At 36.6% G+C, this 14,317-nt stretch overlaps 1 protein-coding gene across 2 annotated transcripts in view; it reads right to left on the bottom strand.

Annotated features, from left to right (window-relative positions):
* The window catches only part of WDR41 (WD repeat domain 41), a 41,623-nt gene that overhangs the window by 7,604 nt on the left and 19,702 nt on the right, over nucleotides 1-14,317 (bottom strand). For both annotated transcript variants that reach the window (XM_047730029.1, XM_047730028.1), the window contains 3 exons: nucleotides 10,800-10,911; nucleotides 7,867-7,929; nucleotides 3,877-3,987 (listed from right to left, as the gene is read on the bottom strand). In XM_047730029.1, coding sequence (XP_047585985.1) covers nucleotides 3,877-3,987; nucleotides 7,867-7,929; nucleotides 10,800-10,911 — 286 coding nt within the window. The remainder of the gene's footprint in view (nucleotides 1-3,876; nucleotides 3,988-7,866; nucleotides 7,930-10,799; nucleotides 10,912-14,317) is intronic.

A 14,317-nucleotide genomic window follows, 5' to 3' on the forward strand; every position in this document is an offset into this window, starting at 1 on the left:
TATACATATTATTAAAAATATGAAGATAATCTAAATATCCAATTGGGGACTGAATAAATAAGACATCTACAAAATAAAAATACTAATGCTATTATTAAAAATTGAGTTGTAAAAGTACGTTTCTATTGCTTTAGAAATATACTCATAACATACTATTACAAAACAACAAGCCATATGTGTATACACCTACATGTGCACAGAAAAATGTCTAGAAGGATATGGATGACCAGTACTTAATTCTACAGCATGGGACAATTTTAATTTTTACATTCTTCATGTTTGTTTTCTCATTTTCCTACTATGAGTATGTATTACTTGTATAATAACAAGTTTTTATAATCTTAAAATAAAACTAGTGAGCCAACTAAGAAACCTTATAAATTATATATGTAATAGAAAATGGACAACTGGAGTGCCCGGATGGCTCAGTCAGTTGACCAGCTGCCTTTGGCTTAGGTCATGATCCCGGAGTCCTGGGATGGAGCCTGCATCCAACTCCCTTCTCAGGAGGGAGTCTGCTTCTCCCTCTGCCTATTGCTCCCCGTGCTTGTGCTCTCTCTCTCTCATTCTATCTCAAATAAATAAAAATCTTTTAAAAAAGAAAAAAAAAAAGAGAGACAACTGTTGACACTAAAAATTATCTTAAAGAAATTAATTTATTTTAATCCTACATATTTAGGTAAGGTAGAACAGAACAATACAATGTGAGTCTAAAAACCCACGTTCTAATTGTGGCTCTATTACTAGCCCCTGGTTCTCAAAAAAATCACTTAACCTTTTTCTATCTTGGATTTCTTATGCATTAAATGAGGATGAGTGTAAAATCCAATAACAAATGTGTAGCTATTTTAAGAAAGCATCTAATGTTATCTTTGAGTTCCCGGGGTTACTCTGAGCCCCCAGTATTATTCCATAATGATGGTATTAAGACATCCAGTTATTTGTAATGTAAGAAATCAAAGATGAGTTAATTATGATTTGATTATTCCATTTATCAAATGAACTATGACATAAATATCTAATTACTAGGTGAACAATCTCTTAGAAATAAAAAATTACCAACAATCATACATGTAAATTATTTTGTCTTGGTTCCAAGTCCAATTTCTTTTTTTTTTTTTAAGATTTATTTATTTGACAGACAGAGATCACAGATAGGCAGAGAGGCAGGCAGAGAGAGAGGAAGGGAAGCAGGCTCCCCGCTGACCAGACAGCCTGATGCGGGGCTTGATCCCAGGATCCTGGGATCATGACCTGAGCTGAAGGCAGAGGCTTTAACCCACTGAGCCACCCAGGCGCCCCCCCCAATCCAATTTCTATGTTCGTTAACAGACTACAGAATTTGCTTTGTGAAGAAACAAGTTCACTTCTCATCTGTGCAGAGAAGTTTCTAATTTTATTAGTGGGACAGTTAAAGTAGTACTACTCTTTCTGTGACCTTCCTTTCCACCCCTTTCCCTCCTCTTTCCAATTTCATTCAAACTACAAAAGAACCAGAAAAGTGAAGGAGTGAAGATTCTTGACACTAATTCCGCATGTGTCATTTTAACAGTTAACTTAACCCCGAGACCACTCAGCTGCCTGCTCTGACTTAATCCCCCCAACTGTGATTCATTTATGTGTTAGAAATAAAGTATTTGTGCCCAGTTGGAATTTTTCACCTAAAACAAAATACTGGTATTCAGCTAAGTTAGTGTAATTTATCACTGTGTAATATATATTCCCAAAGAGGTCACTCAAAATGTTTCACACAAAACCAGCTCAATGATATATATGGATGGATTTTCATCCAATGTAAGTATGAAATCTTACTCTTGTAATTGTCTATCCTTCCCTCACAAGTACTAATGATTTGTGATTATCATACCATGGTTTCAAAACAAGAAAAGGAATAAAATGAAGAAGCACCAGAGCCTTTTGCTAGAAGGCGTAAACAAAGTTATTCTGTATGTCTGTGTTAGAAAACCTTCTGCTCACACACTCCGATATCTCTGGCAAACCTGTTATTCATTATCCACATTTGTGGGAATTCTGTTCTACCATTCTAAGGTTGCCTGGGCACCTCAATGAAAAAGTACTCCCCCTGTGAAGTACAAACCCAGTAATTAGCCACATCCTCCATGATAACTGTGGGGAAAAGACACAGGGCTGAGAATGGAGCTGGGAATTATACAACAGAATCATATCAGGATCACTGAAATCTGCAGTACAGCAAACATGCCTACATACAAAATACGACTGTCATAATATCATTTTCAAATTCTAACAGACTCTTTGTCCATATATGATTCCTTGATACGCTTCTGGCTTATTTATTTTTTGTAGTGTAATTTTATGGTCAGGGAGTTAATAAAGTAGAAAGTACTAGGGGTTTCCTGTAATTTTCATTACCAATTTTTTGGTTCTGGATTTCCATTTTCCTTCCCTTAAGAAGTTGCAAAGAAATACCTGAAGAACACTTTCTTAGTTAAACTGTCACAAGCTTCTTTGCATATCACGCAGCAAAAGAAATGCCATGAGGTTAGGGCCTCCTGAGTAGCCTCCCATCACCTTCACTGAGGAACCCTGAGGAACCAATGGTACCGATGCTCCATCACTAAACAACTAGGCCTGACCAGTGTAATGGGCCAGGGCACTGCTGTGCTTTGGTTTGCAGCTCCAGGGCCTTGGAGCTAAGGGCTCAGTGTCAGAGGGTCCCCAAGTAAGAGCTTGTCTTTTGTGCTGCCCACCATGGTAAGAGAAAGTAAGAGCCACCAGAGAAAAATAAATGGGTGTTCCCAACATGTTAACTTCTATCACCATAGACAACCTAGTCTTTCGAAAGCCTTGCAGCTGGGTTGTGTAAGAAGATGGCTATCAGGGAAGAGGACTTTGCTGCTGGAAAGGGCATTCTCACACACGTATCTGAAAATGTGATTCAGTGGCAGGAAAATGGAAGACTGCATTTGGTGCTATCTGTACTCACCTTTATTTTTCCTTCATGCTTATAAAAAGTATCACTCAAAAAGAGTCAACCCAGGGCTCAGGTCAGGGAGGGCCATCCAGTCCTCCCACTATATCATATTCATAGCATCCACACAGTTTCTCTCACAGTTTCCTTCAGACTGTCATCAAACGAAAGCCACCCAGGACTCCTCTCCTATGAACGTGGAGTGCAGATCCCCCAGCAGAGATCTGATGATACAGAGGGGTCGCTATATCTGAAAGTCAGCCAACTGAATGCCAGGACTGGTGGTCTGCGATCCTACCCTGCCTTCGGATGACAGAGTCACCTCACAGGAGATGATGATTAATATCACTGTGACTCCAAATAAGATGTCTCGAGAGTCAAATCACACAAATGCCAGAGAGGGCAGATATGACCCAACTTCTGCAGACCTTTCCTTTATCTTGGTGGTATTCTCTGGCAGTCTTTAATCATGATTCCACCCCACTTGAACCTGCTCCTTCTGCTCTAAGTGTGTATCTTGCTATATGATACTGTACTGTGTGGTCTATATAAGAAAAACTAACCAGAACCATTTGCCAAAAATGCTGAAATGCTCCTAAGTGTTAGTATTTTTAGCCTACGACAGTCATCCCACAGCTACCATACAGCACCTGAGATAATCATGCTCCCTCCATCATCTTTTTTCTCTGCCTCATTCTATTTTTCTTATTCTTACCTCTTAGACCTACCAATCTATGAAACTTGGATCAGTTCCACTGGCTTAAACCTCAGAATAATTAGACTGCTGATCCTTATTAGTGTAAAGCATTATTTAAGTGATGCTAATTACATGATCATAAAACAAAACAAGACTAAAGTTCAGAACAGGTTCTGTTAACAAGTGCAAAATTTTACAGAGAATAAACATGTACACACTATAAGCTTACCATTGACATTAACCATTGAGAGAATATTATCCTGGTGATCAAGGAGGCGCTTAATTTCAAGAATATCCCATTCTACTGATTCTTCTGTGGGTACTACCAGCCGGAAAATTACTAAATGAAAATAAAGATATAATTTTATTAAAATGGTCAAAGAAGATGATAGAATTCTGTTTCTGCTCAAAAAGCTAACATTTCATTAAGTGATAAAGATCTAAAATATTGAAAAACCCAGGGCACCTGGGTGGCTCAGTCATTGAGCATCTGCCTTTGGCTCAGGTCATGATCCCAGGGTCCTGGGATTGAGCCCCACATCGGGCTCCCTGCTCATCGGGAAGCCTGCTTCTCCCTCTCCCACTCCCTCTGCTTGTGCCCTCTTTCTCTGTCAAATAAATAAAATCTTTTAAAAAATAGTAATAAAATAAAATATTGAAAAACCCATCTCCAAAGAAAGCCTTACTCATACTAGAGTGTATCTTTCAAATGACTCAGATGTTTGAGATGATTTACTAAAATCCCAAGTGAGTTTGTCTTTACAATTGTTCCTTTATTAAAACTCTTCTAAGCCCAGAAGTTTCCATTCTATCTAGAGCTTCAGTGCAAGTCTGGCTACCCTGCCTCCATCTCTCCTTGGCCAGTGACTGGTCCATCCACAACCTAGAATCATCTTCATCATCAGCTTTCTCTACTCATGTTCTCAGGTCAGTAAGCACTGCTACAAAAGAAGCTACAAATTCATGTTTAACTTCAACTCAGCAAAGACTTCAGCAGCTATTAATTTTTTAACATTTTCTTGATACTTAGGCATACACTACTGAATTATAAATTCTCTGAAAATGTGCCTCATAGTTTTTGTGTGTCACAGATGTTCAATGTGTTCCTTTAATATACTTTTGACAGTAATAGATGTTCAGTGTGTTGCTTTACTCATTATCTGACTTTAACAAATAGTTTTAAACTTGTATAGATCCTAACGTTAATATAGAAAACCCAAAAGTTAAATCAACAGGAGTGATTCTATCAACATTTACTAAACATCTATTATGTTCCAGCAACTTAGACATCAAATGTGAAAAAGGCCCAGTCACTGCACTAAAATACGGTCTAGCGTGGGAGTGAGACTTATAAACAAGCTTATGATCAATGTATTCAGTGCTGTAAACAAGTCACTGCCCCAAGTGCTACGGATGCTCACGGGTTAGGAAGACTGATATCTGAGAAGTGGGTAGGTCTCAGAAGTCATGTCCTTTCCAAGTAGTGGCTAATTACTAATGTCTGTCTTCTTTCTCACATTCCTCTCTGGAAAACAGATCATACCACATTTCTTTCTATGTCTCTGGACAATATGTTACCAACTGACAAATCTCTAGCCAAGAGATTTTATCCTGACAGCCATTCACATTCAAACCGTCCTTCAGTAAATACACGCTCACTTGGGATTTAGGTCTTTCAGTAAATACAAAGGGAACGCTTCTTGATACCTACCAAAGTTGTGTAAAAATTCTACTTATAGTTGGAATACTACCAAATCACCTTGTGATTGGGACTGTGGAATAAGAAGCAATGTACTATTTGATCAAACTAACAGAAATAATAACCTGAAATACTGACAAGAAAAGGAAACATACCCAAGTATGTTCCTACAAACTACCAACTCCTAAATATAATGTCAAACACTTCAGGCAAGTATTCAAAGGGTCATCTATGTAATAACTTCAAGGAAATAAAACAAATATAAATTAGATCCAAAGACAAAAGGGAAGCAATAGTCAATTCTAAAAAATGGTTAAGGAAAAAATAGCCCGGTCTTCTAAACCAAGATGAAGTCTCTGAGTTGACAGCCTTGCTTAGCTAGCAAAGCCTCAAAATCACTGACACACACAGGGCACTCAGAAAATTTATTTCCTACTGAAGGGGCACCGGGGCGGCTCATTCAGTTAAGCATCCAACTCTTGGTTTCAGCTGAGGTCATGGTCTCAAGGTTTTGAGACAGAGCCCTGGTTGATTCTCTCCTGCTCCCTTCCTCTCTGCCCCTCCCCTCATTCATGTATACACACAATAGTAAATAAATAAAATCTTAAATAAAAAAAAGAAATTATATTTCCTGTTGAAAGGAGCATGCCCTCACACAGAAAAAAGAAATTGATATGGAACATTTAAACCCAAGAACATGGGCACAAATTGGGTCTTAGAAATAAAAAAGATAATCTATTTATGAGAATGAAATTTATTTTTATTGTATTTTTTATTTATTTATCTATTTATTTTTAAGTAGGCTCCATACCCATCATGGAGCCCAATGCAGGGCTTGAACTCATGACCTTTTATTTTTATGTAAGGAAAAATAGCACTATATTTTATGCTAAAACTAACAAAATGCAGAACCTTATTTTTAAGATTACATATTTTTTACAACTTATTTTCTGAATAAAACCTATTCTTTGCTGAGATCATGTTGTTCAGACTTTTTTGTTAAAAAACAATTTTACAAAATGAGGGTGGTAAATGGTAGTTTTCTTGTTCTTGCTTTTAATGTTTTTACTAAGCAAAATACTTTTGTACTAGTTAGAAATTTAAGAGTGTAGAAATGACCGCTGTAGGCAACAGGAGCCACTGAAGGTTTTAACCAAGGGATCAGCCTGCCTTTAGAGAGATTCTCCCTGGCACCTCCTGGAAAATATACCTGAGCAGCCCTAAACTAGAGGAGGACAAGGCACTGCAGAAGTACTACAGTAGAGGAGAGGAAAGAAGGCAGGTTAGGAGACTAGCACAACAGAACAGGCAAGAGGGGAGATGAGAGCCTGAACAGAGCAGCAGTAGTGAAACCGAAAGAGGAGGATCAAAATATTTAGAGCAGCAGGTCCTCAGAGTATGGCCCCCCAGCCAGCAACCTCAGCAGCACCAAAACATGTGTCAGAAATGCAGAAGCTCTGGCCCCACTCCAGACTGGCTCTTAGCAGGCACTCCAGGTCATTTTAATGCACAGTAAAATCTGAGAACCACTGAGATAGGTAGTAAAATCAGCAAAACTCAAAGTGATTGGCTGGCTACAGGAGGAGAAAGGCAGGGAAAAGCTACGCAGGTTTCCCGCGCCATCAAAAATGTAGGAAAACTGCATTTCTACAAGGAAAAGAAAAAACTAAACAGAGTTATCGTATCTTTTGAAACTTATTGTGTGGAAAGAAAGGATAAGCATAGGGTCCAGAAAATTACTTCTCTGACATGATGACACAAGGACAGGTCAGTTGAAGAAAGAGCAAGTTGGCTACAACATCAAATGCCCTCTGGGATACATTAGAAAAATTCTTGTAGAAAAAAAGCAGCCTTTAAGCAGCCTGCTGTCTCTATCACTTCTCGGCACCCCAATTCCATTCAAAAGGCAGTGGGCACAAAAGGCTTTTCTTACGGTGGGCTCCCTGGCACTAAAGGAGCCAACAGTCAACAGTTAAGTGGCCTTCAAACAGCAGATTTATAATCAATTAATACATTTACAGAATTCCTCTTGCCACCCCTGTCTCTCTGCTCTGAAGGCCCCCTACTACTCTGAAGGAAATGGTATAATTCCTCCCAAGAAAATGGGCCCCACTGGCTTCCTGAGGCAAAAATGTGGTAGTGGCTCCTTCAGTAAATTCCCACAAAGAACATCCTCCAACCATCCAACTCAAGCATGGGATAGCTGCTTTATTTATGTTAAAATGTTTGCTAAGCGTACGGCTGTGGGTCAGCAACAGAGAGGACTATGGAATGTAAGTAGCCTTCTGTGGCACCAGACATAGGGTTACCCTGCCCCTACTTGGCGAGGTTAGATCAAGCACAGAACAAAAACTGACCTAACGTCTTGAAAATGTCTCCTTCTCCACATCACTTCAACAATGAAAGGAGGCCAACACTGGGGCAGGGGCAGATGTCCCTTAAATACTTGTCTTTCCGAAATATGTATACAAGTCTAGTTTTAATTTTTTCAAAAAAGAAATTTAAAGGAGTCCTACTCACTCAGTTCTTTGCCAACTGCCGCCACAACACAGTTCTTAGGTATTTCAATCAAAGCACTGATCCCTTAAAAAATATGTAAAACAAAGGTCCAATTATTTTCTTCAAGGATGACATCAAAAATGAAAACATTCTCAGATTTATGTCAGTCACTTCCCAGAAAGGGGGTGGTAACAATAAAGCTTACACAGTCTGCTACACCACACTTCCATGCTTACCTACACATGGAAAATGATCCTTCAAAACATATGTGAGACCTACAGAAGACACTGATAGTATTACTAAGGGCAGAATATGCTCGTTGAATATTTTTACCATTGTGGTCCCTTAAGGGATCCCTTAAGATAATCACCGGTATCACTCACAAGATGGCTAGCTCAAATAAGATGTAAAGCTGGCATTTTCCTCAACGTAAATTTAAAAAGCCTGAGCAGGCTCCCTGGCAGTAAATTAATTAAGTCACAATAATCAACAGCTAAGAACATGGCCTTCAAATAGCATGTTACTAATCAATTAGTAAATTCACAAAATTCTTGTATTACTGGAAAAGTAAGAGAGTTCTGAGTATTTTTTTATAGTTGAATCATGAAAAGATTTTAGGGTAATCTTAACTTTCATAAAAGACATTACAATTATTACTTTGTCAGCAAGAATTAAAGAATTATATTAGATTCAGAACCACTTTGAGTTAGTAAAAAAACTTTTAAAGTTAATTTTCCATTATGAAATATATGTAATTTATACCTATATACACATACACACACACAAATATATATGTGATTTATAATATACACAAATTTGAAAATATTCTACTCATTTGCTTTAACTTACCACCCATCAAAAAACTAGCACTTTTGAGATATGGGGAGTATTTCTAACCTAAATCTTTTCTTCATGTAGGGTTGTTTTGACAGTATGCTTTGTATTTTTCCCTGTTCAAGGACGACGAGGGGATAGTGGAGGAAGAGAAAGGGGGAGCAGTGGTACAAACCAAAGAAGTGGAGGAGACAGGAGAGCAGAGGAAGAGGTGTAAGAGGAGAATTCTAGATGCAGAAAACAGCTTGTTTAAAAAATGTCACAGGAGTAAAACGTACAGCACAAGGAATATAGTCAGTGGTATTATATTAACACTGTACAGTGGCTATACAGATGGTAGCTACACTTGTGGTAAGCACAGTGTAACATATAATTGTTGAATCACTGTTATTCACCTGAAACTAATGTAACATTGTGTCAATTATACTCAAATAAAAATTTTTTTATCAAATAATGAAAACACTGGAAACTCAGCAATCTAGAAGTAGCAACTTAATACAAAAATCACAGAACATACTGCTTTTGAAAAACAAAAGATATCGTGTTCTAGGTTCTTTCAATTGCATTGTACTAGGACCACCTTTGCTTATTTCCAAATACAGAATAACTGCCCACAGAAGCCCTACTAGCCTAAAATCAAGCAAGGCTTATGAAAGGAGCTTCCTGAGCTAAAGATCTAAGAGCACTGCTAATTCATGTCATCCTGTAATTTGGAAAACCCAAATCATAAAAAGCTCACTGATGGTACCCTATGGTCTTCTCAAAGATTTCTAAAAGATTTTCTCAAAGGATTCCACCATCTCTTGAGACTGATAAATAGGGCAATACTGTGATTACTTAGCAGTTCTCAAAGATAACTTGCAAAAGACAGGGAGACTACAATAATAGATGGTTCCTTACACTAACATACAAAACATTCTTGTTAGCCCTGACTTCAGTATTTCACAACATAGTTAATAATAATTTTCATGGGGTAAAATTCACAGGTAGCCATAGGCTAATGTAAGAAACACAAAGGAAAATATACATGTAAATAAAGAGATATAACTCATGAGAACAGGAAATCAGAAAATACAATCTAGATACCACCAACATTACGAGGGATCAAACATTCAATGGAGAGGTAAAACTGTAAATCCTAGAATGGTATTTGATTTAGTTTTGCTAAGACATCACATTAGTTTTCTGCTATTTTATAGTATCTGTGGAGATGAGTTAATTCCAAATGTGAACTGTAAATACAATTCACAGGGCTCCTGCTACCTTTAAAACTTCAATGTGCTTAATAATGTTCTTTCTACAGTGTCCATGGGAAACATAGTTAACAGTGTATCACATGACTTCAAGGTTATTACTCAAATTTACTCATTTGTACTTGAGTATTTTTACTCTGGAGAGTTTTTAGTTTTATTTTTTAAGATCCTTGGTATCAGAAGTCAAATATGATTTTCTTGAGTTTGGTTAAAACCAGTATCACCCAAATTCTGAGAAAACAGAATTTCATTAGTAAGTTTGCAGAATGTATGAACTTTATAGCAAAACCAACTGTAAAATGAAATTATCCTTTGGAATCTATTCAAAGTCCATTAACCTCACAAATAAAGAAGGAAATGCTATTAAAAAGTCAAAAGGGTTTAATTCCATCTGTCAATATGCTCATCAGACTCAATTTAGGAACAGAGCCCAAGAGCATAAATGAAAAGGTTTTTCTTGATCACTTTTGAGAAATGCTGTTAGAATGGGTGAACCTGGTGGTAGGTATTAAGGAGGGCACGTATTGCATGGAGCACTGGGTATGGTGTATAAACAATGAATTCTGGAACACTGAAAAGAAATTAAAAAAAGAAATAAAAATTTAAAAAAAAAAAAAAAAAAGAATGGAAGGGAAGGGAAGGCCAAAGGGGGTAGGCGGGGTCTTCTCCCTCCAATTTGGGACAGAATTGGAGTTTGCACAACCGTGGACCTGAACTGGAGAAACACAGTTACAGGAAATATTCAGAATTGAAAAGAAAAATCCCTTACATTAACCTTTGTATTCATAGAAAGTCTCTTTGAAGATTCGTTATATCTTTTAAAGCCTATCAATCATGGTTCATAATTACTCTGATTTGTTTTCTTACCTGTATCAGAAAGATGACTGGTCTTACACAGGAGATCTAATTTTTGGTTCCACACACATAGGTCATTCCCACCAGAGAGCCAAATATCTAGTCTCTGAAGAACAATTAAACACTGCAAAATTCATGTGAAATGTAAATCAGTTTAGAATTTCAAGAATTCACTGGTTGTTTTCAAATATATCCACAAGTTCTTTGCTACCATTCTCTTAAGGGGTGAAGCTTATGTCTCCCACCCTTGAATGCAGGCTTTCCTAAGTGACTAGCTTCCAACAAATGGAATGTGGCAGAAGGGATGGTGTGTGACTTATCAGACTACATCATAAAAGACATGGTGGCTTCCTCCTAGCTCTTTCTTGGATCACTCACTCAAGTGTGAACACATATAAGCAGCCATATGGAGAAAGATGGATGTGCAAAACACTGAGACCTCTGGACAACAGCCAGAATTACCTCACTAAGCACATGAACCTCCAACCCCACTCAAGCCTTCAGGTGACAGCAACTTCATAATACACACTGAGCCAACACTACTTAGCTCAGCTGCTCTTTATTCCTGACCACTAATACTGTGAGGTAATATATATTGTTTCAAGCAACAAAGTTTTGAGGTAATTTGATACCCAGTAATAGATAATACACAAGGCTTAAATAAACTTCCTTTAAAAATAAAAATGGAGGGACGCCTGGGTGGCTCAGTTGGTTAAGCAGCTGCCTTCGGCTCAGGTCATGATCCCATCGTCCTGGGATCGAGTCCCACATCGGGCTCCTTGTTCTGTGGGGAGCCTGCTTCTCCCTCTGCCTCTGCCTGCCACTCTGTCTGCCTGTGCTCGCTCTCTCTCTCTGACAAATAAATAAATAAAATCTTTAAAAAAAAAAAATTAAAATGGAATATGACCTTAGTTTTTATGTAATTCTCAAATTAGTATCTCCTAATTCTTAACTTGGGAAAATGAGTTTTTCAAATCTACAGAAGTCCTTTAACTTGAATAGTATTTTAAAGTCCACACCTTTAGTTGTACTCTGCCCACACATGACTCTGAGTGAGTGCAAGGATAAGAGTGACAGAAAAATAAAAAAGAAAAGGTTCTGGTAGTCTTGTCTAAGCAGAGGGTAGGGTTGCTTTTAAAGCTGCTGGAATAAAAAGGGTTGAAAATAATGCAGTTTATATTTCAAAAGTTCCTACCCTAATTTTGGAATGTTTAATAATATCAGTATTTAAGTATCAATATTTAATAATATACTTTGTTCCCTTTTTTGCCAAATAATATTCTACTGTATGGATACAGCACACTTATCTATCCTTAGTTGGTGGACATTTATACTAGTTTTGTGTTATATATAGTGCTGCCATGAACATTCACATACAAGTTTTTGTGTGGACATAACTTTCATCTCTTGACAATGAAATAGGAATACCTAGGACTGAGATTGTTAAACCACATGATAACTCTGCTTAATATTCTGATGAACAAACAACTTTCAAGGTGGCTTTACCATTTTACAATTCCAGCAGCAACGTATGAAGGTTCCTGACTGTCTCCTTATCAACACTTATTTATTACCTGTCTCAGGTATTAGCCATCTAGTGTATATGAAATAGTATTGCAAAAAATATTGAAATAGTATTGCAAAAAAATAATGGTTTTGACTTGCATGTCTCTAATACTTAATGATGTTGAGCTTCTTTTCACATGCTTACTGGCCATCTGTATATATTCTTTGGAGAAATCTTTCACATTACCTATTTTTAATTCGGTTGTCTTTTTATTGTTGAGTTTTAAGAGTTCTTTATATATTCAGGATACAAGTTCCTTATCAGATATATGATTTGCAAATATTTTCTCCCATTCTATGGGTTGTCTTTTCACATTCTTGATAGGGTTCTTCGAAGTATAAATGCTTTTCATTTTGATGAAATGCAATTTATCACTTTTTTTGTTACTGTTTTTTTGGTGTCGTCCAAGATCACAAATATTTTCTCCCATATTTCTTCTAAGAGTTTTTACAGTTTCAGGTTTTTTTATGATCTCTGATCCATTTTGAGTTTTATATAGGGCATGAGGCAGGGATCCAATTTTTTTTTTTTTTTTTTTTTGCATGTGGATATCCAGTTGACCCAGCATTAACTGTTGAAGAGACTATTCTTGCTCTTTTTGAAAAGTCTTGGCATCCTTGTCAAAACTCAAGTGATCAAATATGTAAGGTTTTATTTCTGGACTCTCAATTATATTTCATTGATCTGTATGACATCCTTATCTGTATGACTATTCTAATTACTATAGCTTTGTTATAAATTTTGACATTGGGAACTTTGAATCTTTTAACTTTGCTTTTTATTTGCAAAATTGTTTTAACTATTCTGGGGTCCCGTGCACTTCTGTATGAATTTTAGGGATCAGTTTGTCAATTTCTTGGAAGGAGGGAAGCCTGCTGGGATTTTGGTGGAGGCAGTGTCCAATGTACAGATCATTCTGGGTACTGCTACAATCTTAACAATATTAAATTCAATTCATGAATATGGAATGACTTTCCAGTTCCTTAGATTTTCTTTAGTTTCTTCCAAAAAGTATTTTGTAATTATTCATGTGCAACTCTCTTGTTTCTTCTTTAAATTTGTTTCTATGTATTTCATTCTTTTGGATGCTACTGTAAATTCATTTCATTTCCTTAGTTTTTCTAATTTTTTTTCTTAATTTCATTTTTGGATATTCGTTACTAGTGTATAGGCATATAATTAATTTTGTATATTTATACTGTATACTGAAACCCTGCTAAATTCATTTATTGGTTCTAACAGTTTTGGTTATCAATTTAAGATCTAGTATATAGACCATGTCACTTGTAAATACAGTTTTATTTCTTCCTTTTCAATATGGATGCCTTTTATTTCTTTTTTATTGCCCACAACACTCAAGAGTGCCATCCTTGTCTTCTTCCTGATCTCAGGGGAAAAAGTTCCAGTTAGTCTTTCACCATTAATATGGTGTCAGCTCTCGGGTTTTCACAAATGTCCTTTATTACGCTGGCGAAGTTGTCTCTATTCTTAGTTTGTTGACTGTTTTTTTACCATGAGAGAATGCTAAAGTCTATAAAATGCTTTCTCTGCATCTACTCAGATGATCGTGGTTGTCTTTTATTCTTACTATAGTATATTACAGTTATTGATTTTTCAAATGTTAAACTAAGATAAGTCTTATTTGGTCATGGTGTATAATCCTCTTTATAGGTTGTTGATTTGCTGGTATTTTGTTAAGGATAATATACTTCTTTTGCCACTTAACATCTTATTAGGATTTTCCAAACTCCTTATGAATTCTCTGAAATACCATTTTTAGCATATTTATCTACTGTAATTTAAGTATTTTCCTGTAAGACATTTAGGATACTGCCAATCAACCATTTATAAAATATATCTTCAATAAACATTTTTGTTCATAAATCTCTGCCTAAAGTTTTTTTTTTTGTCTGTAATTTCCTTTAAAGAGTTCTCTATAAGTAGAATCTCTGGGTCAATTCAT

This window comes from Lutra lutra, chromosome 5 (assembly GCF_902655055.1).
Source record: "Lutra lutra chromosome 5, mLutLut1.2, whole genome shotgun sequence".
In the NCBI taxonomy this organism is placed as follows: Eukaryota; Metazoa; Chordata; class Mammalia; order Carnivora; family Mustelidae; genus Lutra; species Lutra lutra.